The following is a 24053-nucleotide window of genomic DNA, read 5'->3' on the forward strand; positions in this document are numbered from 1 at the left end:
TTGGAGGGTTATTGTGAGGATTAAATGAGATAATGTAAATATTGCTGAGTCCAGTATTTGGTACATACTATGGCCACCTGATGCAAAGAGCTGACTCATTTGAAAAGACCCTGATGCTGGGAAAGATTGAGGGCAGGAGGAGAAGGAGACGACAGAGGATGAGATGGTTGGATGGCATCACTGACTCAATGGACATGGGTTTGGGTGGACTCTGTGAGTTGGTGGTGGACAGGGAGGCCTGGTGAGCTGTGGTTCATGGGGTCGCAAAGAGTCAGACATGATTGAGCTACTAAACTGAACTGAAGGCCCAATAAATGTAAGCTCTTATTAAAGTTACTAGTATTGTCATTGCTTCCCTTGTGGCTCAGCTGGTAAAGAATTCTGCTATGTGGGAGACCTGGTTCAATCCCTGGGTTGGGAAGATCCCCGGAGAAGGGAAAGGCTACCCACTCCAGTATTCTGGCCTAGAGAACTCCATGGACTGTATAGTACATAGGGTCGCAAAGAGTTGGACACGACTGACTTTCATTTTCACTATTGTCATTACTAGTTCTCCCTAGTGCTCAGTGGTATCCAACTCTTTGTGACCCCATGGACTGTAGCCTGCCAGGCTCCTTTGTCCATAGAATTTCCCAGGCAAAAATACTGGAGCAGGTTGCCATTTGCTGCTCCAGGGGATCTTCCCGATCCAGGGATCAAACTTGCATCTCTTGTGTCTCCTGAATTGGCAGACACATTATTTACCACTAGTGTCACCTGGGAATTTGTTGAGTGCCTCCAGTGTACTACTCACTGTTGCTGAGTGAGTTCACATATCGTTTAATAATCCATGCAGTTCTGTAAGTAGATATCACTACCTAATGATCTACATTATCAGAATATTTTCTTTTTTCTCTCCAACTGTAAGCTCTGCTAGTTTGGGGGTCTTGTTTGCTAAGGAAAGTACCCCTACCAGGTGATACATAATAATTCACTGACTGGAAGATGAGACTGCCACCTGACTATATGGGGATTCTCTGAATGCCGCTGAAACAACAGGCTTCACTGAACCAAGGCTGTTACTGCTGGCTAGTAACTGACCCTGATTACTAAGGGGAAATAGGGTTAATACTGCACAACAGGCTCCCCTGGTGGCTCAGTGGAAAGAATCCACCTGCCAATGCAGGAGACCTAAGAGACACTGGTTTGATCCTTGACTCCTGAAGATCCCCGGAAGAAAGAAATGTAAACCCCCTCTATTATTCTTGCCTGGGAAATCTCATGGACAGAGGAGCCTGGAGGGCTGCAGTCTATAGGGTCACAAAAGAGTCAGACATGACTTAGTGACTAGATAATAACAACTATGTAATGAGGACAGGGAAAACCATGTCTGAAACTCGGGGCATTCTTTTGGGAGCTTCTTAGTAGTCCCAGGTCCAATAGACAGTGACAGAAGAAAGTTAGATCCATCAGTGACAGGCGTGACCAGTTACATAAAGACTGTAGCAGCTATATATTTTTTCCTCTTGTTTTTCATGTTTGTATGAATATACATATATATTTATATATGTTAACTTTCTTATATCTCCTCTTTTTTAATTTACAGCTTTTGAGAGATTATTTTTTGTTTACTGCTGCTACTGCTAAGTCGCTTCAGTCGTGTCCGACTCTGCGACTCCATAGACGGCAGCCCACCAGGCTCCCCCGTCCCTGGGATTCTCCAGGCAAGAATACTGGTGTGGGTTGCCATTTCCTTCTCCAACGCACGAAAGTGAAAAATGAAAGTGAAGTTGCTCAGTCATGTCTGACTCTTAGCGACCCCATGGACTGCAGCCTACCAGGCTCCCCTGTCCATGGGATTTTCCAGGCAAGAGTACTAGAGTGGGGTGCCATTGCCTTCTCCGTCCGTTTACTGCTAGGTAACAGAAAATTCAATAGGACTGACTAAATTTGGGAAATAATGTAGCACAGGGATGCATACCATGACTTTTGAGATTTTTGTCTGTACTGTTTGGTGAAATGATGTCTTTATTTGCACTAAGAATGGCTGCAGCTTGTTAAGTGGAAACACTGAGTTGTGTTGTTGTTGTTTATGGAAGGGTACACATGGATAGGAGTTGCCAAACCAGTAGACAAGTTACTAAGTGGTTTCTCAGCTGCATTTCCTCCCTTCTATATTATGCTTGGTGAGGCTGGGGTTGGGATGCTAAACCATATTTCTACTTTGCCACCTGACTTCTTGTTTCAGTCTGAGAGGAGACATGAGAGGGAGTCAGCAAGGTAGGAAGTGGAGGGAAAGTCTTTCTCTTTCATGTTTTTCTCTGCTTTCTTCCCATGGACTCCAGTTCATTTCTGGCTCCCATGATCATCACCCCAATAGCACTCCCTTCACTGTGACAGTGGCAGTTCTTATGTGGCAGCAGCAGAATCAAGCTTGTGGTTTTCCCAACATTTGAAGAATTAACTTCAGAATGTCTTGTCTCAGGTAAACAGCTGTATTTCACCAGCACTTCTCAGAAATCTGAATTTTAGCTTCAGGACCCCTTCCTCTCAGGTTCTAAGTTTGATTATTCTAGCTGTCTCTAACTGTTGCCTCCCTTGCTCCTGGAAGTGGTAACTGCTTCCTGTAGTTGCTACCTTTGAAACACCTTTGATTCCCTTTTTATCTCTTCAGTTACCCAGCTAACAACTTCATTGTTAATTCCTTTAATTAGATTGTCCCTGAAAAGAGAAATGGTATGATTTCTGTCCCCCAGTTCCACCCTGAGTGATACTAAAAGTTTTCTAAAAACAATTTAACTTGGAAAAAACTTTGTATAGTAAATATTAAATGTACCATGAAGCAAAACATCTCATAAATATTTGAAATTTTCTATCAAGGGAATATCTAGACTGAGCTGTCCTATTCTCTCTTAGTTTTGGTTGATTACTTAGGTCAACTTATAGGCATTGTGGGTTTTCCTGGTGGCTAAGCCAGTGAAGAATCTGCCTGCAATGAAGGAGACCAGGGTTCAGTACCTGGGTCAGGAAGATCCCTTGGAGAAGGGAATGGTTACCCATGCCAGTATTCTTGCCTGTAGAATTCCATGGATAGAGGACCCTGGCGGACGACAGTCCATGGGGTCACTTAGAATCAGACAAGACTGAGACACTAACATTTTCACTTTTACTATAGGCGTTGTAGGAATAACCTCCAAATTGCAAGCTAAAGTTCTTCTTACTTGCATATTTACAAGTCATTTTCTGTCTCTGCTGCCTAGGGGTTCACACTACTATTATAAGGCTCTAAAAACTCATGGGCAATGCCAGCAATTCTCTTCCTTCATAGTAAATTCCCATGTTGTTTGTTTATTAAATCCCAGTAAGAAATTTCAACTGACACAAGCATTCCGGTTAATTTCTAAAATATTCAGGATTCAAAATCTTTTACATAAACTATTTTATGCATAAATACTCAATGATGTGTCATAATTAATGTCTGCCAAACTGTTAAGTGAAGCTGACAATGAAATATTGAAAGTAAATGTCCCTTTTATCCTTCTTTTAATAATAAATCATTTATAATAACATTATCTATAGAATTCAGAAAGACATGAAGAATGTTCTAATAGCAATGACTGAGGTATTGAGAGCAAAGTTGCAATTTTTACTTCTTTCAGTCAATAATATCAAACCTCCAAAATCAATTTTAACATGCAGACATCTAGAACATCTACAGATTTCTAGGGTGAGACTATCAGCAGATATAATGAAATTTCACATAATTTAAAGGAAGCAGAAAGTCTTACACCTTGACATTTAATATCTATCTTAAGAATTATAATTTGTGTCTCTTTCTTCCACTGGAAGAACTGTGATTTCAAAGACAAAAAGATACCTTAGATTTTTTTTTAGCGTATTACAGTGTCTGATTGTATTAGTTTTCTGTTATTGTTAAACAAACTTTCACATAGTGGCTTAAAACAATACAAATATATTTTCTTATAATCCTGGAGGTGTGAAGTCTGAAATAGGTCTTACTGGGCTAAAATCAGTTGGCGGCTCTAGAGGATTCATTTCTTTCCCTTTTCCAGTTTCTATAACTGCCCATACTTCTCATGACTTCCTTGTATCTTTAAAGCCAGAAATGGCCAGTTGGGTTTCCTCATATTATATCACTTTGATTCTTGCCTCCCTTTTTCTCTTATAAGGACCCTTGTGATCATACCCAGATTATCCAGGTTAATCTCCTTGACCTCATCACACTTGGAAAGTCCTTTGCTGTGTGAAATAACACATTCACAGGTTCTGGGGATTAGGATGTGGACATCTTTGAGGGGTTATTATTCTGTCTGCTGTGCTGGCCTATAGTACAGAACAAATACTATTGACTCAGTGGACACAGTACGTTGTACTTTGGACCTAAAAGTAGGGACAAAAATTTTCCATGTAAATATTGATTATGCAGTGGCTAAGGGTATTGTGCAGTGGTAGGCAATGCTGTGGTCAGCAATTCTTATTTTTAGAGAATGGCTTCTAATTGTTGTGTGAAAGTGAAGTTGCTCAGTCATGTCTGATAATCATTAATTAATTATTATATGTTATAATGTTTTTATTACTTATTTAAATATCTATTATTTTCAAAGATTGCACATTGGTATATGGGAATGGAGATTTATTTAGATGGTATTTGTCTGACTTGAAACATTTGACTGAAAGCACATAGTAAGACAATGAACATGTTCATATTTATCTTGCTTTACTTGGGTATTTCTTGAATAAATTCTTTGAAGCATTATTTCTGGCTGAGTTGATAAGCTTGATTTAAATTTTAGTAGAACTACCAAAATGTTTCTCAAAAGGCTGTGCTTATTTACACACCAATCAAAACTGAATTGTGAGTACTTGTTTTCCCTTACCATTACCAGTACTAGATATTATCAGCCTTTGCAGCTTTCACTAATCTGCTTGGCAAAAAGAGGTGGCATTTGCATTTTATAAACACTGGCACTAACACTTTCATTTTCTAGAGTAAAAATAAGAAGGGGAATTATTTAATGTGTATTTGTTTTAACTGCTAAAATCTTTGCCTACTTTTCAATTGGATTTTAATTTTTAATGTTTGTATATTATGGATTTGGGGGCTTCCCTGGTAGCTCAGCTGGTAAAGAATCCACCTGCAATAAGGAGACCCCGGTTCGATTCCTGGGTCAGGAAGGTCCCCTGGAGAAGGGATAGGCTACCCACTCCAGTATTCTTGGTCTTCTCTGGTGGTCACCTGGTAAAGAATCTGCCTACAGTGCGGGAGACCTGGGTTTGATCCCTGGGTTGGGAAGATCCCCTGGGGAAGGGAACAGCTACCCACTCCAGTTTTCTGGCCTGGAGGATTCCATGGACTGTATAGTCCGTGGGGTCACAAAGAGCCAGACATGACTGGATGACTTTCATGTCACTTCGCTTCATTATGGATTTTAACCCCTTTTCTATTTGTAAACAGTAAAATTTTCCACTAGTGTTGCTTGCCTTATAACTTTATTTATACTTTTTTTTGTTGATTGGCAAACAGAACATTTTGGTTTTTAATGTAGTCATATAAGTCAGTTTTTTCTTGTCTTTGTTTAAGAAGACCTTTTGTCTCAAAGTTATTAAAATAGTCATATTTGTTTTTTCTTTGACATTTTTATAGCTTCATCTCTCGCTCTTTATTACATTAAGAATTTTTGTCTACATTGTGAGATCAAAGTATAACTTAGTTTTTTTCTTTTGTTTTTCATTCAGGTGAAAAAACAAATATCCCTGTGCCATTTACAGTTGTAGTCTTCCTTTTCCTGCTGGTTTGAAATATTACCGTTATTATGACAAATTTCACATAGTCATGGATATTTTTCTGGATTTTTAATTCTGTTTACTGTTCAGTCTATATATATATGGATTAGTTTCTTGCTAGCTTTTAATTACCATATTTACATAGTATTTAGGTCAAATTTTCGTTTTAAAATATATTCTTGCTCATCTCAATCTATTTTATGTAGAATTTAGAATGACATGAGAGACTTTCTTTAATGTATAGATTAATTTGGGGACAAATTTACACTTTTACAATATTAAATCTTCCCATCCAGCAGCATGGTGCAGCATGGTGTTTCTCTCAGATTTAAGCCTTATTATATGTCCTTGGTAAGACTGACAATTCCTCTACATATATGTTTTGTTTATTTACTTTATCATTACTTTTAGTTATGAGTATTTGAATTCTGAATGGAATCTTTATGGGTTTCATCTTCTAATTTGTGCTAGCATATAAGATAGCTGCTGATCTTATGTATTATTTTCTCCATCTAGATTATGAAACTCATTTATTTTAATAATTTTCTAAATATTTCACTGGACATTACATTGTTGGTGAAGAATGCTAATATTGTTTCTTATACTATATGCTGATTCCTTAGATCTTGTTCTTATATTTAATGTATTTGCTAGTACCTAATTTTTATCCTTTTTACTACACTCTGAAAGAATTCTTATGATATTCCAGATCACTAATTGAATCTTTATCCCTACCCATATCTATCTTACTATTTACTCATCTATCAATTTGTTTTATTTCAGTCACAATGCTTTTAATTTCCCAAAATTCTCATTATTTCTTTTCCTCCTTTTCTTCCTCTTCTTTCTATTCCTGCTTCTGAACAGTTTTTTTTTTTTAAGAATGCAATTTTTCTTTAGTGTTATTGCTTTTAATTATAGTACTTTTAAAAGTTCTTCCTGTTTCAGAAATTCTTATTTTTTAGAGATTAGTTCTGCTTGAAACATTTTTTGATCACTCTGTTGGTTTTCTTTAAATGTTTGAGATTCTTGTTAGTTTTTTAGTAGTTGTATTTGAAGGACTCAGTTGAATGTTTTTGGTAGTTGGAGGGTTATTTCCCAAGGACAAAAGGAATTCCTATTCCTTCAACAGTGAATTTGGTCAAATCTTAGGATCTGTGGCTCTAGTAGTTTTATGGAGAGAGAAAGGTGAGTGCTTTTAGGAGCCTCAGGAGCTGAAGCTCTGTTCCTTTATAAAGGTGTTTATCCTTGGCATCTGGAATAGCACTTGCTTAATATTTAATCCAAATGCTATTTTATAGATTAACCAAAGACCTATGTTAAAGTTTTTATTTTTTATATTAAACTTTTAGACACATGTATTTTCTCCTAGTATTTCTAAATATCATATAGCAGAATAATCAAATTGGAAGCATTGATCTAAATTAAATCCTGCCTAGTAAATAGACTATTCTCTGCTTTAATACCTGTTTTCACTTTGGCATTTTCCATCTTTTATCTTTTGTCCAAAGCTGGGGCTGGAGAAGAGTTGCTGGAATTCTCATGACGTATTTTAGAGACAGGGACCATACAACTGTGATTTGAGTTTAGGATTCACATAAGGAAACAGTTGGAGATAAAGCTGGAGTCAGGCTGTGAAGATGTTTATATTTATGTTTAAGGAGTTTAGACTTTATCCTGTCAGCAGTGGAGTATTTCTGATGGGTTCTGAGCAAGGAAGCATCATGATAAAAGCAGCTTTATTTGACAGTGGTCTCCATAATAAATATAAGGGAGAAAGGGATTATGAGAACATTGTGGTAATCTAGGATGAGATGATAAGGGTTTGAGGTAAATTTGGGGAAGCTGGAATGGAAAGACAGTGACATATAGAAGAGTCTGAATAAAATGATGTTAGGTTTTAGTGATTTCTTGGATGAGACAGTGAAGAAAGGGGAGTGCTCAAGGCGACATGCAAAGTTCAAGCCTGGGTTGCTGGAAGAGGTAATATAGAACGAAATAAGGAAATAAAAAAAGAGGCAGCTGTTTACTTCCTGACTTTAGCTGTCATTTGAACACTTAGACACAATTGTGTTTTTTATCTTGAGCTTCTTTATATTTCCTGTCCACTGAAGCTGACAATATCCATTGATTAGATAAGGCTGAGAGGATGAGAGCAGGGATGTAAAAGATGGTGTTTGAACTTTGTGCTGGTTAGATCTGAGGACAATCTGGTTGTAATATCTTCCATCTTACTTGTGACCAAACTATTCAGTGCATCTGGCTAGCTGGACTCAGTCCAGTTCCCATTCTGGACCATAATGAAGGATATCAGACTGGAATCATTTCAAGAAGTTGATTCATGAAAAAACTAGACCTCGACCTGTTCATCTATCAAGAGAAATTGCAAAATTTTATGAAGATTGTTACCAGTAAAAGTTGCTTTAAAGGTACATAAAAATTTTTTTTCAGGCCTCCTAGTGTTTATACTTCTGTTGTTGTTGGTGAATGTACATTCAAGAAATTCATTCTTCTCATAATAGCCGTGTCTTTTCTCAGTAACTTAGTTTTACTGTGCCTGTCTATCTAATGAGTTGCATGGGCATAGTAGTTACAGGGTTGCATAAAGATTAAATGAGCAAATAGAAGTAATGTGTCATGAAGTGTACTTTGCTCATAGTAAGCTCCCAGTAATTGTTCATTTTTTTTTACTCTTAGGAGTCACAGGCCAAAGAAGGGCATCTCTCCTTTTTACTGATCAGGTTGTGATATTTAAGGCAGTGGTCTCAAACTTCAGTGTACTTTAAGATAATCTCTACAGTTCATTAAAACACAGATTACTGGGCCTCCTTCCAGAGTTTTTGATTCGGTTCGTCTAAGGTGGGGCCTGAGAACTCTGACATGTTCCCAGATGATGTTGATGCTGCTGGTTGGGGACTGAATTTTGAGAACCAGTGGTTTTGGGGGCTGGAAGGGGGCAATGAGATGTGGATTTGTAATGGAGTCAGTTTCTTTGCAGTTAGGAATTCCATACTCTTCTGGCTGTACATCCTGAACTCCAGTCTGCTATGCTTTTTGTTTTCTGAGCAGCAGAACCAGTCAGCAGGTGACAAATTTCATTACTCCACTTTCTTTGAATTTTCCCAGGGATTACTAAGTATACAACTGTTAGTGCTGGCACTTTTCTGTTATTTTAAGGATTTGTTGGTTTTTCCAAGGTGGTTTTTCCCTTGATGCCAGAAGATGTGAATAAGAACATGCTGAGGATGTTCGGTCTGTCTTGGTATGTGATGTACTGTAGAATTTATCTTTTTCATTTAATATTAATTTTAATCTGTGCTTTTTTTCTCATCCCTTTTAATTCTCATTTAATTATTCAGAGTTACAAATGGCATCACTTATAAACATACTTGTAAGCCCAGCAATGTGGCTTTCAGCATTTCTGTAATGAAAGTTTAAACTACTTGGAACTCTAGCTTACATTCTTTTAAGTCTTTATGATCTAAATATTCTTTTCCATGATGCCAAAAAGGTTCTGTGTGATCATCTAAAGTTTGAAATTCTTTTCAAATCAAAGGCACTGCCAAATGCAGAAGCAACTGTGTGTGAAGAAAATGTGTGGAAACACCAGTCATTACAGGTTGGTTTATAAAAAGAGTTGCAGATTGATAGGTCTTTGAAAAATGTTTGGTGACACAAAACTCTTTCAATCAGTTCCAAATCTGGCAACTCTCTTGTTTCGTTAGATTTTCTTTCCTTCACTTTTCTCCTCTCTCTAACAGAGACAGACACATCCCTTTTCCTGCGTCCCATTTTAGATGACTGATGGAAAAGTAAACACCAAATATGAGCATGTGGGGATGGTTTATTTCTTTTTACATTGACTAGAAGGCAGTGTTGAAAGGGAGACACTGCTGTCATTTCACAATGTAGGAAATTTAGAAAAGGTGTTAGAGCTGTTTTAAATAATTTCTTTTTTTGGATTATGCCATTCATGAGGGTATGTAGTCTTTCCTTTATAGCAGGAATTTGTTTAAAGTATATCTGAGATCTCTTGGTGACAAATAAACAATGTGTTCAAAAGAAAGCCCTGTAATTTTTTCATTAGATGATTCATGCTTAAAAATGTCAAATGATCAGGAATGAAAGACCCAATGATTGGGTCATTTGAAACATATGGTTCTGGGGTTATTTTGCATGGCAACTCTAAATATGGAATCTTAGTCCCCTCTTTTACCCTTGCAAAGAGAGCAGAGTCTGTTGTGCCTAGTTCTTTCAGTTTTACATCTTAAATTCAATACCCTCTTGACCTGTGAAGCAGCACAGAATAGTGGTTAGATGTAAAGACTAGAGGTGAGTATTTATTCATTGAGCAAAGTTGAGAAAACTACAAAGCGTTTTATGCATCAATTTCTTAATTTGTAAAACAAGATAATGAGTATACTTACCTTGAAAGAGATGAAATGATGCACATAAGGCCCTTAGAACAGTTTCTGGCATATAATAAGCACAATCAGTCTTAGCTTTTGTTACTGACCTCGAGTGGACTTCTTTAGTTTGATCAACTATTTCCCCCAAAGAGAGAAGATTATGACAACTTCAGTGTAAATTGCCACTTAGAATATCATCTGGGAATGGTTCAGACTTAAAGTGGCTTAAATGCTATAAAATCAGGCCCATGTTTATGAAAACTAAATATGTGATATTTTGGTCATGGGTTATATTTCTACATACGAGAAATGCATTCCATTACAGTAATTTCCCCATATTTTAACAACAGGAAATTCTTTTAGGCCAGTAGATTTTGGATTCTTTTGCTTAGTGAGAAAGGACCTGTGAGTTTTACTTTTGTGCTCTTTTCTCTTTGTACAAAAAAGGATGATTTTTAAATTATATTGAAACTTAAGAATGGCTCAAGTTAAATATAACTTCACATAAAGTAATTCCTCTGAACTGGATATTTAGACTTGAGATGCACATTGAAGATATTTTGGAGATATTAAAATAATGTATCTAGATTATCTATAATACCAAACTTCTGTTTGTTCTGTGAATCTTCTGACTCATTAAATCAATAATATTCTTTACTTTTGGGGGAAGAGATTAACCTGGCTGAAAGCAAGAGTCATCATTTGCCTTTGGCCTTTCAAATAGAATTGATCATGTCTATAGTAAGATGATAGTCTTGAAATAAGTACTTTTTGTTTGAAAATGCATTCTTTTTTGAGAAAGAAAAAAAAAGGGATGTATGTTATGATTTTCTTATAAATAAAAATCTGGAGTGGATATCATGGAACAGAGCACAGGTCAGAACAGAACACAGCTCAGAACATATGGGAAGTTCCTACAACATGGTTGGGGGTGGGGTGAAGCAAATCTACCAGAACTGGAGAGAGTTGTTGAAAGGGAATAAGGTCAAGAAAGCTGACAGAATACCTTCCCTTCTGCATCCTACTCCCTTCAGGTGAGATCTTGAAAGTGGGAGGGAGCAGCAAAATATTAATAGATTTGTCTGAATTGAAGAACATTGAAAGTTGATGCTCCCAGTCACTTGGGAAAACCCTGGAGGTTGCAGGATCTCTGTCATAGCAAAATGTGCAACACGATGTTGGAATGATAGAGGATCAATGGCTGATAGGAAGAGCTGAAGGTGTGTGAGGTGGGGTCTTGCATACTGCTTAACGCAGCAGAGAAAACTGAAGGCTTCTTCGTCCCTGTTCCCACTCCACTATCCCACTGCCAGGAGGATCAGTGGACCAAAAAGCAGAATACAGAATGTGGAGACCTCACCACCAGGCACAATGGAAAACTCCATGGTCATCAACAGTGGGTGCCAAACTGACACCATAATAGTGGGCCAGAGAAATCAGTGTCAATAGCAGAGGATTCCCTGTGGACTAGGCAGAATGCAGGACATCTCAACAGAAGCCAGAAAGAACTGGTTGCTCCTCTTCACACAGACAATACCATCTTGGGAAGAAGGAGGAGGAAAAACAAAATTTTTCTTTTGTCAAGTTATATTAAAAAAACCAAAAACCTTTTCTTTGTTTTGCCATCAGTAAAAATGAGGCTTATAAAGAAAATATAATCAGTGATAGAAAGTAAAGTGAGTTGAAGAATGTAAGTTTCATCCCTACTACAGAAAGTATTAATTGATAATCATTCTGTGTTCTAAAGTACATGAAAAGTTGTGTTTTCCAACTAGAAATGGGGCAGGATATACACAGTTTGTTCAGCTTCAGTGTGAACCACATGCCCCTAGAGTTCTAGTGTGTGGAGATTTTTAACCTAATTGCTCACCTGACTTCAATTTCTCCCTTTTAAATCCTATCCTGCATATTTCTGCCCACATAATCATCTGCCTGTAGAGTCTGCCTCTTTTGTCAACTGTTGCCTTAATTCAAGAACCTCAATGATATATTTGTTTATGCCTCGAAGTACTGTGATTCACTCTGAAGGTTTGTTTGTTTCTTGCTTTCTTGCTATATTTCATTCCTTTTGAACAGTTCTAATTATAGCATAGCAAGTTGGGAGTAGTTCTGTAACTTTTAGCTGCAGAAGATGACTATTTGGAATTAGTTTTCTTCCTATGCCTTTATTGGTATTCGAAGTGTAGTATGTATTTTTTGGCATGAAGATACAATTGTTTTAATAAAGAATCAAGCTAACCAAAGCAGGAAGTATATATAACCCTTCAAACACTACTGCTAAGCAACCGAATTCAGTGACCACACTGAAAGTTGAGAAAAGCTAGCTTACAATGTAACTTTGTGGTGTATTGAGCTCTTATTTTCAATTTGCCTGTTTCATAGGATTTGTAAGCTGAAAGTCCTTGATGCTAATAATACAAACAAGACAAAATATTCTTAACAGAGTGTGCTAACCATATGCAGGGTTCATTTGATGATGTTTTTCATTTTCTTTATAAAATATATCTTAGAACCACTAGTGATTTTTGTTCAGAAGTTTAAATCACAAAAATGAAGTGATAGCATGGTAAAGCATAGGATCCATCATCTCTAAGGGTTTAAATATCAAATTCAGCTGACATAAGCTGAATTCCTACTATATCACAAATAGCTTAAGTTCAATGCTTTTGTATTATGTCATGCATTCATTTAATCAACAAACAGGTTTTTTTTTTTTCCCCCACCATGGGTTACATGTGCTAGGTACACATGATGAGATGGAAGGCATAGTTTAGCAATTCAAGCAGGGTATAGTGTAGTCAGTGAATTGGACCAATAAACAGGTAACTGTTAGGATAAAGATTTGTATAGGTTGCTCTTGGAGACTAGAGAAGGAGCTGATTTAATTTGGAGGTAGTCAGGGAAGGGTTTCTTGAGTGTTAGTCTGTGTTATCCAAATAGACAAAGAAGGCATTCAAAACAAAGGGGAAGGGTGAATGTGACACCGTTACAGAACCTCACAGACTTTGATATGACCAGAACATAAGACTCATGTTGAGAAAGTGGTAAGATACAAGTATTGAAAAGTGGGGTGGCAGCCAGATTGTAAGCTATCTGATTTTAACCTCACAAGAACTCTGTTGGGTGGGTGGTGTCATGCCTGTTTTGTAGATGAGGAAACAGACTTGGGGAGCTTAAACATCTTGCTTATGGCCACACAGTAAGCAGCAGAGTTGGATCTCCTGACTGCAAATCCAGCGTTTTTCTCACTACTGCTGTAGAGGAGTTATTGGACTTGTTTCTTAATGGCCACTTTTGTTTTAATAGTGCAATTAGTCATAAAATATGATCAGTCAGAAAATGTGAGCAAGTATTGAATTGAGGCTTTCCTGATAGTTCTGCTTGGAAAGAATCCACCTGCAACACAGGAGACCTAGTTTGATTCTTTGGTCAGGAAGATACCCTGGAGGATGACATGGCAATCCACTCCAGTATTCTTGCCTGGAGAATCTCCATGGACAGAGGAGCCTGGTGGGCTAAGGTTGTGCCAGGGGTCACGAAGAGTTGGACACGACTAAACGATTAAGCACACACAAGTATTGAATTAGAATTGCATTGTGGTTGTGAACAATGTTATTTAGGTAACTACTAAAAAATGTTTTAATAATAGTAATAATTCTTGCTCTTGTAACAGGTGGGAAGTCCCTATCCACCTCTACATCTATATGTTTATAGTTTGTATTGAACATGAGATATCTTATTTATTTATTTGAACATTAGGTATTTTAAAAATATGTTTCTACCACATGTATGGAACAGTATTAAGTTTAGTCTTTCTGAATGCCCACTTGTCCAGAAGCCTGGGAGGAAAGACCAAATAGCTGAGGGAACAGGCCTCTAAGGAGTGGGTCAGACTGGAAGGGTGGCCTCGTGTGGATTTTTATATGAGATTGGTCAAAATCGTTGCTTAATTTGTTCAGTAATAAGGATCCAACAGTACTGGATGATTTAATGTCTTAGAGTAACTTTACAACAGCAGAAGCATAAAAGAATTTATTTTAGAACTCTTAAAACAAAATTTAGCCATGTCTTATGTTCCTTTGGGAATCACAGATGGAAAAAAATGTCTTTTTTAAGGGAAAATTGGTTAACTGAGGGCTTGCTCTCCTTAGGAGAGGTCCATGTTAGCCAGGTGTATGGGTGTATGTAATTTACCTGGAATGGAAGAAGGGAACCTGTAGGATTCCTTATATTCTTTTCTATTTTTAAAAAATTTGTTGGCTGTGCCATGTGACTTGTCGAATCTTGATCCCCTGACCAGGGATGGAACCCGGACCATTGACTGTGAAAGTATGGACCCCTAACCATTGGACAACCAGGGAATTCCCTCCTTATATTCTTAAAGAGATCCAATAAAGCATGAAAAAAAAAAAAAAAAAGGAAATATTTTAAGTGTGGCACCACAAACTGAATGTGAGAGTGTGTGTGTATATTTATGTGTTTGTGGGTGGCCGCAGATTACTTTTAATCTGTAGTGTTGAATTCTCCAAAGTTCATCTTAAGTAAGCGTGCAAGAGGTTTTAAAAGACATTTCATATTAACATTTGACAATTTTTTTTTAATGTTAAGGTAACATACTGATTCCATCAAGTCATCCAAACAATAGTATCAGCATTAAGTTCCAGAATAGTAAAGCTTTCAGAACTACAATGTTTAACATGTGAATTTTAAACACAGTATTTTAATTATGATGAAATTAAATCAATACTACATCATTATTCTCTCTGCTCATGTAAATGAGAAAACTGTGGTCTTTAAGTGCAGTTTGGTTGGTTAAGGTTAACAATTTCTGCCTTTTAAAATTCGTGATAGGCTACTAAGCCTCCTGATAGACCCTTCCTTCCACTCCAAAAATGTTTTGGGGTAATTCAAAGTAGAATGTTAGTTACTAAATAACTGTAGGTGCTGAAGTGATATAGTTTAATAGTTATGAAATGCAAGGAGCATCATTATGAAGTTTGTATTAAATGAAGAGCCAGAGTGTAGAAAGGTGATTCAACCATAAAAAATTGATTAATAGTATGTTGAACAACAAAATTCAAATCTGGGAATCATGTTTGCATAATCTAAAAATTTTCTACATCCTCAATTGTTCTTTTAAGTTTTTATTCTTTTTAAAGAGTGTCTCTGAAGCTTCTTTCACTTTGCACAAATTGTTGGCCTCAAAATGTATATTTAATAGTATTGCATCTAATCTAAGTAATAAGTTTTTTAGAACAGTAATTAAATATCGATATTCTTCTTTGAAAACTTATCTATGAAAGCTACAGAAAAATATAAATAAAAAATCCAGAATTTTATTCTCTCAGATAGTTTTATTGATTTTTATGCTATCAGAAAATATTCTTTGATATATTTTATACTCTTAAAAATCTGTTTTGAAATTTAGCTGAAGAATCACTTCTACTGTTGAGGATAAGAAAATTCTATGATTCTATGTTCAATCTCTTTAGAAAGAGTTCTTATCTCTTTGTTGTTATTGTTGTTCAGTCACTAAGTCATGTCTGACTCTTTGTGACCCTGTGGACTGAAGCACACCAGGCTCCTTTGTCCTTCACTATCTCCCAGAGTTTGCTCAAACTCATGTCTGTTGAGTTGATGATGCTTTCTAACCATCTAATCCTCTGCTGCCCCGTTCTCCTTTTGCCTTCAAGCTTTCCCAGCATCAGGGTCTTTTCTAATGAGTGGGCTCTTCACATCAGGTGGCCGGAGTATTGGGGCTTTAGCTTCAGCATCAGTCCTTCCAGTGAATATTCAGGGTTGATTTCCTCTGGGACTGACTGGTTTTATCTCCTTGCAGTCCAAAGGACTCCCCAGAGTGTTCTCCAGCACCACAATGTGAAAGCATCTGTTCTTTAGTCCTCAGCCTTCGTTATGATCCAGCTCTCACATCAGTACATGACTGCTGGAAAACCGTGTGCTGTGCTTCATCTCTCAGTCACGTCCAGCTCTTTGTGACTATGGACTGCAGCCCGCCAGGTTCCCCTGTCCTTGGGATTTTCCAGGAGAAACCGTCACTTTGACTATATGGACCTTTGTCAACAGTGATGTCTTTGCTTTTAAGTATGCTCTCTAGATTTGTCATAGCTTTCCTTCCAAGGGATTCTCATAGCTCAGTTGGTAAAGAATCCGCCTGCAATGCAGGAGACCCTGGTTCGATTTCTGGGTCAGGAAGATTCACTGGAGAAGGGATAGACTACCTATTCCGGTATTCTTGGGCTTCCCTTGTGGCTCAGCTGGTAAAGAATCTACCTGCAATGTAGGAGACCTGGGTTCGATCCCTGGGTTGGGAAGATCCCCTGGAGAAGGGAAAGGCTACCCACTCCAGTGTTCTGGCCTGGAGAATTTCATGAATTATACAGTCCATGGGGTCGCAAAGAGTCGGACACGACTGAGCGACTTTCACTCACACTTTTCTTCCAAGGAGCAAGCATCTTTGAATTTCACAGCTGAAGTCACTATCCACAGTGACTTTGGAGCTCTAGAAAATAAAATCTGAAACCACAATGAGGTACCATTACACACCAGTCAGGATGGCTGTCATCCAAAAGTCTACAAGCAATAAATGCTGGAGAGGGTGTGGAGAAAAGGGAACCCTCTTACACTGTTGGTGGGAATGCAAACTAGTACAGCCGTTATGGAGAACAGTGTGGAGATTCCTTAAAAAAATGGAAATAGGACTGCCATATGACCCAGCAATCCCACTCCTGGGCGTACACACCGAGGAAACCAGATCTGAAAGAGACACGTGCACCCCAATGTTCATCGCAGCACTGTTTATAATAGCCAGGACATGGAAGCAACCTAGAATGCCCATCAGCCAACGAATGGATAAGGAACCTATGGTACATATACACTATGGAATATTACTCAGTCATTAAAAAGAATTCATTTGAATCAGTTCTAATGAGATGGATGAAACTGGAGCCCATTATACAGAGTGAAGTAAGCCAGAAAGATAAACACCAATACAGTATACTAAGGCATATATATGGAATTTAAAATGATGGTAACAATAGCCCTATATATAGGACAGAAAAAGAGACACAGATGTATAGAACAGACTTTTGGACTCTGTGGGAGAAGGTGAGGGTGGGATGTTCTGAGAGAACAGCATTGAAACAAGTATACTATCAAGGGTGAAACAGATCACCAGCCCAAGTTGGATGCATGAGACATGTGCTCAGGTCTGGTGCACTGGGAAGACCCAGAGGGATGGGGTGGAGAGGGAGGCAGGAGGGGGGATGGGGATGGGGAGCACATGTAAATCCATGGCTGATTCATGTCAATGTATGGCAAAAACCACTACAATATAGTAAAGTAATTAGCCTCCAACTAATAAATGAAAAAAAAAAAAAAGAAAATCTGTCACTGTTTCCACTTTTTGGAAAGTGGCTTCTATTTGCCATGAAGTGATGGGACTAGATAGCATGATCTTAGTTTTTTTTGAATGTTGAATTTCCCACCAGCTTTTTCACTCTCCTTTTTCACCCCTTTTAGTTCCTCTTCAGTTTCTGCCACTAGAGTAGTGGTATAATCTGCATATCTGAGGTTGTTGATATTTCTCCCAGCAATCTTGATTCCAGCTTGTATTCTATTCAGCCCAGCATTCCGCAAGATGTACTCTGCATAGATATTAAATAAGCAGAGTGATAATATACAGCCTTGTCATCCTTTCCCAATTTTGAACCAGTCAGTTATTCTATGTCTGGTTCCAACTGTTCCTTCTTGACCCCCATGCAGGTTTCTCAGGAGACAGGTAAAGCAGTCTGGCACTCCCATCTCTTTAAGAATTTTCCATTGTTTGCTGTGATCCACACAGTCAAAGGCTTTAACATAGTCAATGAAGCAGAAGTAGATGTTATTCTGGAATTCTCTTGCTTTCTCCATGATGCAATGAATGTTGGCAATTTGATCTCTGGTTCTTCTGCCTCTTCAAAACCGAACTTGTACATCTGGGTACATGAATTCTTGGTTCATGTAGTACTGAAGCCTAGCTTGAAGGATTTTGATTATAACCTTTCTGGCATGTGAAATGAGCTCAATTGTATGGTAGTCTGAACATTCATTGGCATTGCCCTTCTTGTATCTTAGCATATGATAAAGAAATTTTAAACCAAATGTAAATTCAGATTTGTAAAACTATTGTCAGATCCTGTAATTTACCAGCCATCTATATATTTCATTGAAAAATCATTTTCTACAACATACAGTGTTTCAATAACCTTTTGAAGCATTTCAATTACACCTATAATGCACTGTAGTACAAGTCTAACATGTTTTTAAAATTATGTAGCTTCTTGTGCATTATTAATCTCTAATTTTTGATATTTTGAAAATAGCTAATCTTTTTCTGCAGATTCATACAAATAATTGATAGTTTTGGGGGCAGTTAACTGTCATGTATGGATATGAGAGTTGGACTATACAGAAAGCTGAGCACCAAAGAATTGATGCTTTGGAACTGTGGTGTTGGAGAAGACTGTTGAGAGGCCCTTGGACTGCAAGGAGATCCAACAAGTCCATCCTAAAGGAGATCAGTCCTGGGTGTTCATTGAAGGAACTGATGTTGAAGCTGAAACTCCAATACTTTGGCCACCTCATGCAAAGAGTTGACTCATTGGAAAAGACCCTGATGCTGGGAGGGATTGAGGGCCAGAGGAGAAGGGGACGGCAGAGGATGAGATGGTTGGATGGCATCACTGACACAATGGATATGGGCTTGGGTGGACTCTGGGAGTTGGTGATGTACAGGGAGGCCTGCTGTGCTGCGGTCCATGGGGTTGCAGTCAGACACGACTGAGCGACTGAACTGAACTGAACTGAAGCTGTTATTTAATTACCATTTCCTCTGAATACTTTATCACTTTTAAATCCAAAAACATGTATGACAGGTAATATACTTAAATTGGTAGCAAAATGGCTATATGTGTTAATGGTATGATATTAAGCTTGGTTTAAATTTTAGAAAAGTAGTTTTGAATCAATGCAATTAAAAACAAAATCCTATGTAAGACAATTTCATTCTTCTCAGTTGCTCTTTAAAATGGCTGCTGATGTTATCTACACACATCTTACCCAAGCAGATTCTGTTTTTGTAGTAGACTACCTTGGCTTCCCTTGTGGCTCAGCTGGTAAAGAATCCGCCTGCAATGTGGGAGACCTGGGTTTGATCCCTGTGTTGGGAAGATCCCTTGGAGAAGGGAATGGCTACCCACTCCAGTATTCTGGCCTGGAGAATTCCATGGACCATATAGTCCATGGGGTCAGAAAGAGTTGGACACAGCTAAGCAACTGTCACTTCACCTGTTGTCACAACTGATATTGAATAAACTGAAGGACATTAACCTCATTAACAGTATTCAGTAAGAATCTGTTATACCAATGATTCCATATTGAAACTGGAAATATTTGTAAGAATCAAACTACTAATTCTTAATTTAAAATGATTTTCTTTATCTTTCATTCTAGTAATTTCTGAAACCTTTAGTCACAGTTGAAAAGTTATTTATGCCATCTTAATGATAAACACATTTTCAAAATATAAGATTTTTCAAACCATAAGTTTTCCCCACTGTCTGTTTTTCTTAGCATATTTTTATTATCTATTGGTGACAGTTGATCACAAAAGAATTCACTCCAAAACTAAAACTGTTTTAAATATACTTAACTGTGTATTATGTTTTCTGAGGGATGCTCCTCTGTAGAATGAATTTTTGGAGGCCTGACACATTTGTATACAGTTAAGTGTGATATTCCAATTATCATTTATCTGAATGTTAAGATGCTTTAAAATATATTTTGTCTTAAAATTTTTACAATTTAGAGGTAAATTCTTACACATAATATCATTTATTTTTATGAATTTCATACTGTATGCAGAATCCAGACTTAAAGCAGCACTGTTCTCTATGAGTACCTTGATGCCAGATCTACATGAACAAAATGCTCAGTTCTTTCACTCTATTGCCATTAGCACTATGGCTTCACTTCCCCATTTTTGTGAAGCATTATTGCACAGACTTTATTTTAACATTATTGCCAAGTAACTAAAGTTCATCAGAATCCCAAATCATTGGCTGAAGACTGAATTCAGGAAGGAGATAAGTTTGCAAAATTTTACAAGTGCTGAAAAATGTTTTGTGTGGATTCCTGTGGAATGGGAGAGGCAGAGTCCTAGTGGAATGGGGTTAAGAACTCATAGAAATGAGGAAACCAGTTGTCTTGATCTTTCCAGAAGCTTGGTTGTGAATGAAAAGTCAATGGGATAATTAAAGGGGGATGTTGGACTACCGATGGGGAGTATTTCAGAGAAGGTACTGACTACGAGGAAGAAGAGGTTTCATAATCTAGAAAAAGGAGTCTAACAAATTGAGTAAGAGCTTGAACATGACAGAAATGGGAAAAACTTGTAAGAAAGGGTACCTCATGCTCTGAGACTGCCAGGAAGACGTGGGAGAGGAGCATGGTGGCTTAAAGGTGAAGGGACAGAAAGTAGAGGAAATTCCTGCTTTGTTCGTCTTCTCAATTAAGTAGTAGGCAAAATTATTTGTGAATGATCAGCTTAGAAGCAAGGCAATCATGAGGGATGTGAGGATGGGAAGTTTTGGAATGATTACTCTTAGAATTGGATGTGAACTTACCAACTAAGGCCAGGCAAGTAGTTAGATGTGTGATACTGAGATCCATTACTTTACTAAGCATTTCCTGAAGGCATGCTACATGTTAAGTATTTGGTTAGGCTCTGGGGATACAGATATTAAAGACCTGGTCCTGGTCCCCTGGGCCAGGAAGATCCCCTGGAGAAGGAAATGGCAGCCCACATCAGTATTCTTGCCTGGAAAATCCATGGAAAGGGGAGCCTGGTGGGCTGTAGTCCATGGGGTCACAGAGTTGGCATGACTTAGTCATTGAGCACACAAATTACTAGTTACCATGTGGATGCTGCTCTGGGAGCTGAGAGTAGAGACATTTTTCTCAGCCTGGGGAAAAGAGAGAAGTTGATAATTTTTCTTAAAGGAGAGTTTCTTAGACCCTTTTATGTAGCTAATTAGCTTTACTATCATCAACACAATGGCCATGAGTTTGAGCAAACTCCGGGAGACAGTGAAGGACAGGAAAGCCTGGCATGTTGCAGTTCTAGGGGTCACAAAGAGTCGGACCTGACTTAGCAACTGAACAAGCTTTACTTTATGCATTTAAGATGATACAGTTTTCAAGTAAATTAAAGTCAGAATATTCTAAAAAGGTAAGTTATTCATTAAATTATATCTGACAGAAAAATATAAAATAAACCACAAAATCTTTAAAAGAAAAAAAGCATTCATACTTTTTCAGTTGTTAGTGACCAAAACCCAATTTAAAGTAAAGACAAACAAAAAAAATGAAGTTATAGATTCATACCATTGCTAATATGTGGGAGTCACTCCTGGTTTCAAGAATGGCTGTCTTAAGGGGTTCAAATAATATCATCAGGGTTTTTGTTTTACTATATTTTTGAGAAAGGAGTCTCCTTTTAAAATTTTTAAATTTTCAGCCTCACCCTGTGGCATGTGGAATCTTAGTTCCCCCACCAGGGATTGAACCCACACCCCCTGCAGTGGAAGGTGAAGTCTTAACCGCTGGACCACCGGGGAAGTCTGAGGAAGGAACCTCTTTACTCCAGCAGTTTGTTATCACACTCCCTATATGCCTGTATTCCCTTTGAGAATAAAAATTTTCTTTTGCCATGGTAGTGTGGCAGACTCCTGAGCCCCAGGTGCAGGAAAGCCACATTCCCTATCAAATCTGGCCACTGAATGTGATGAGAAATATTTGCCTTATCATTGTAAAATAAAACATCCTATTCTTTATATTTTTATTAAAATTTGGGATAAAACTATAAAGTCTATAATGCTTATCAACTGAGTACTTTTAAGGCTTTAATTAATAGATTAATTATGAAAGCTTTACCTTTATTAAACCAAGTAGTCACCAATTATTTCATTATAATTTTGAATAGACACCATGAACAACTCTAGTGTTTAGATTGAGTAAACAATAGAAAACAAATGTACATTATATCTTAGATGTTGATGTAGCCTAAATTTATGTGTTTGAGAAGTAATTTTTGTGGTTATACAGCTCTGAACAGATAAAGCTTTATAAATCCTTCATTATGGGTTCTCCTTAACATTCAAATGTACTGGCCCTTAACAGAGATTTTGAAGATTTTGAATTTAGTACAATCCATAGGACCATTAAACACTTTTTATAATAATGTTTAATATAAATAGGAAACTATTAGGTAGTGCAAATTTAGTATCCTTAAAGAGACTTTTTAAAAAGTCAAAACACAGTAGCATAAAGGTAATTTTAGACTAACTCCACTATGAGCAAGGAAATTCCTATTTGGGGAAGTTTAGAAAATAATTTACATATTTTATGGGACTAATCATTATGAATCATTTAATGTGGCCTATTGCATATATTTGAATTTCTTTTTTTCTATTGTTAGACTAATGAGTGAGAATACCTACAAAATATATTGTTTCCTTTACTTTATTTAACTTTACAAGCTTAATGGCATTAATCTGTAGTCAGTCAATTTAATTTTATTATTGATGTTGCTCTTATATTAAGTCAAGTAAGAAAATACCTCCATGGTGAAGCACATCATGTCGTATTTTGGTAGTTCAAATTTATTACTATGATTAATGGCAGTGATAACTATTATTATTTTTGCATCATTAAGCATTGACATTTTTGACATAGGAAACCACCACCACAGTCAAGGTAATGAACATATTCATCCATTTAGTATTAATTTTTAATGCTTGGATTTTGAAACTATGTTTGAAAACAGTTTGAAGGATGAATGTATTAGGGTTATTACTGATTACCAGATAAATGATCTGGTATGAAAGATGTAAAACAATATAAAAAGTTTAAAGTTTGTGCATAGGCTACTATAGAAAATGAAGGCTTATGACTCGATTTTCATCATCAAAATATTCTCTTTCCACCCTCTTAAAATAACCAGATAAGTTTACAGTTATGGTCACCAAGTTTTTTTGTTTGCTTGTTTCTCCCCCCCCCCCCCCCCCCCCCTTTTCTTTAACAGCAGGGCATTCTGCCCTTTAAGTTTCTAGTCAGAGTTTGATGCTCTGTAAAACAGAATAAGAACCATTGTTATATAAGCACCACATGTAGGCAAGGTATGTTTGGCTTTAGTTCAGAATTTTAAAGATTAGAATACAAAAGCTAATAAGCTGGGTAATGTTTTCAAGAAATACTTCTCAACAAAAACCAAAGCAAAGATTAAATCTGGGTGCTGATGACACAAAGGAATGATAAGAAGTAAGCATTTAGATTTCACCAGGGACATTTTCTTGGGTAAAGACTAAATACATAAGAGCCCTGTCTCTGTATAGTGGGTATGCAGATGAAGAAAGATTGATTGAGATGCTTTGGTGCTGTCCAAGGACAGGAGAAGACACACAGATAAAAGATGGCTCTCCTTTAGAAGGCTCCAAAGTGAAGTTCAGACTAACTTCTCCCTAGGCATTGAGATTATTCTGTTTATTTATTTTCAACTTCCTCGCTCAAGAAGATAAAACAGCAAGTTGGACAATCTGGGCAAAGAAGAATATGTGTTAGAATAGTAAAATACATCTGAGAAGAGGTAAGAACACAAAATATAACATGCTGTGTAGTCCAGCACATTCAGAAGTGACCTCCAGTTTCATTCCAAGATTTCTAGCAGGCAGCAAAAAGAAGGAACTGAATTGCTTATATAAGTATTAGGGTTTTCATAAGATTAAAATGAACAGTTGTTCTCAA

General features: G+C 37.2%; 1 protein-coding gene across 26 annotated transcripts in view; it reads left to right on the plus strand.

Annotated features, from left to right (window-relative positions):
* SUGCT (succinyl-CoA:glutarate-CoA transferase) overlaps nt 1-24053 on the plus strand; it is a 782676-nt gene that overhangs the window by 355546 nt on the left and 403077 nt on the right. The window contains exon 13 of one of the 26 annotated variants that reach the window (XM_070466844.1): nt 16033-19251. The exons of the other annotated variants lie outside the window; for them this stretch is intronic. Coding sequence (XP_070322945.1) covers nt 16033-16074 — 42 coding nt within the window. The 3' untranslated portion in view covers nt 16075-19251. Of the gene's footprint in view, nt 1-16032; nt 19252-24053 lie in introns of those variants that run through there. 26 annotated transcript variants of the gene reach the window in all.

The sequence above is a fragment of the Odocoileus virginianus genome, chromosome 1, assembly GCF_023699985.2.
Source record: "Odocoileus virginianus isolate 20LAN1187 ecotype Illinois chromosome 1, Ovbor_1.2, whole genome shotgun sequence".
NCBI lineage: Eukaryota > Metazoa > Chordata > Mammalia > Artiodactyla > Cervidae > Odocoileus > Odocoileus virginianus.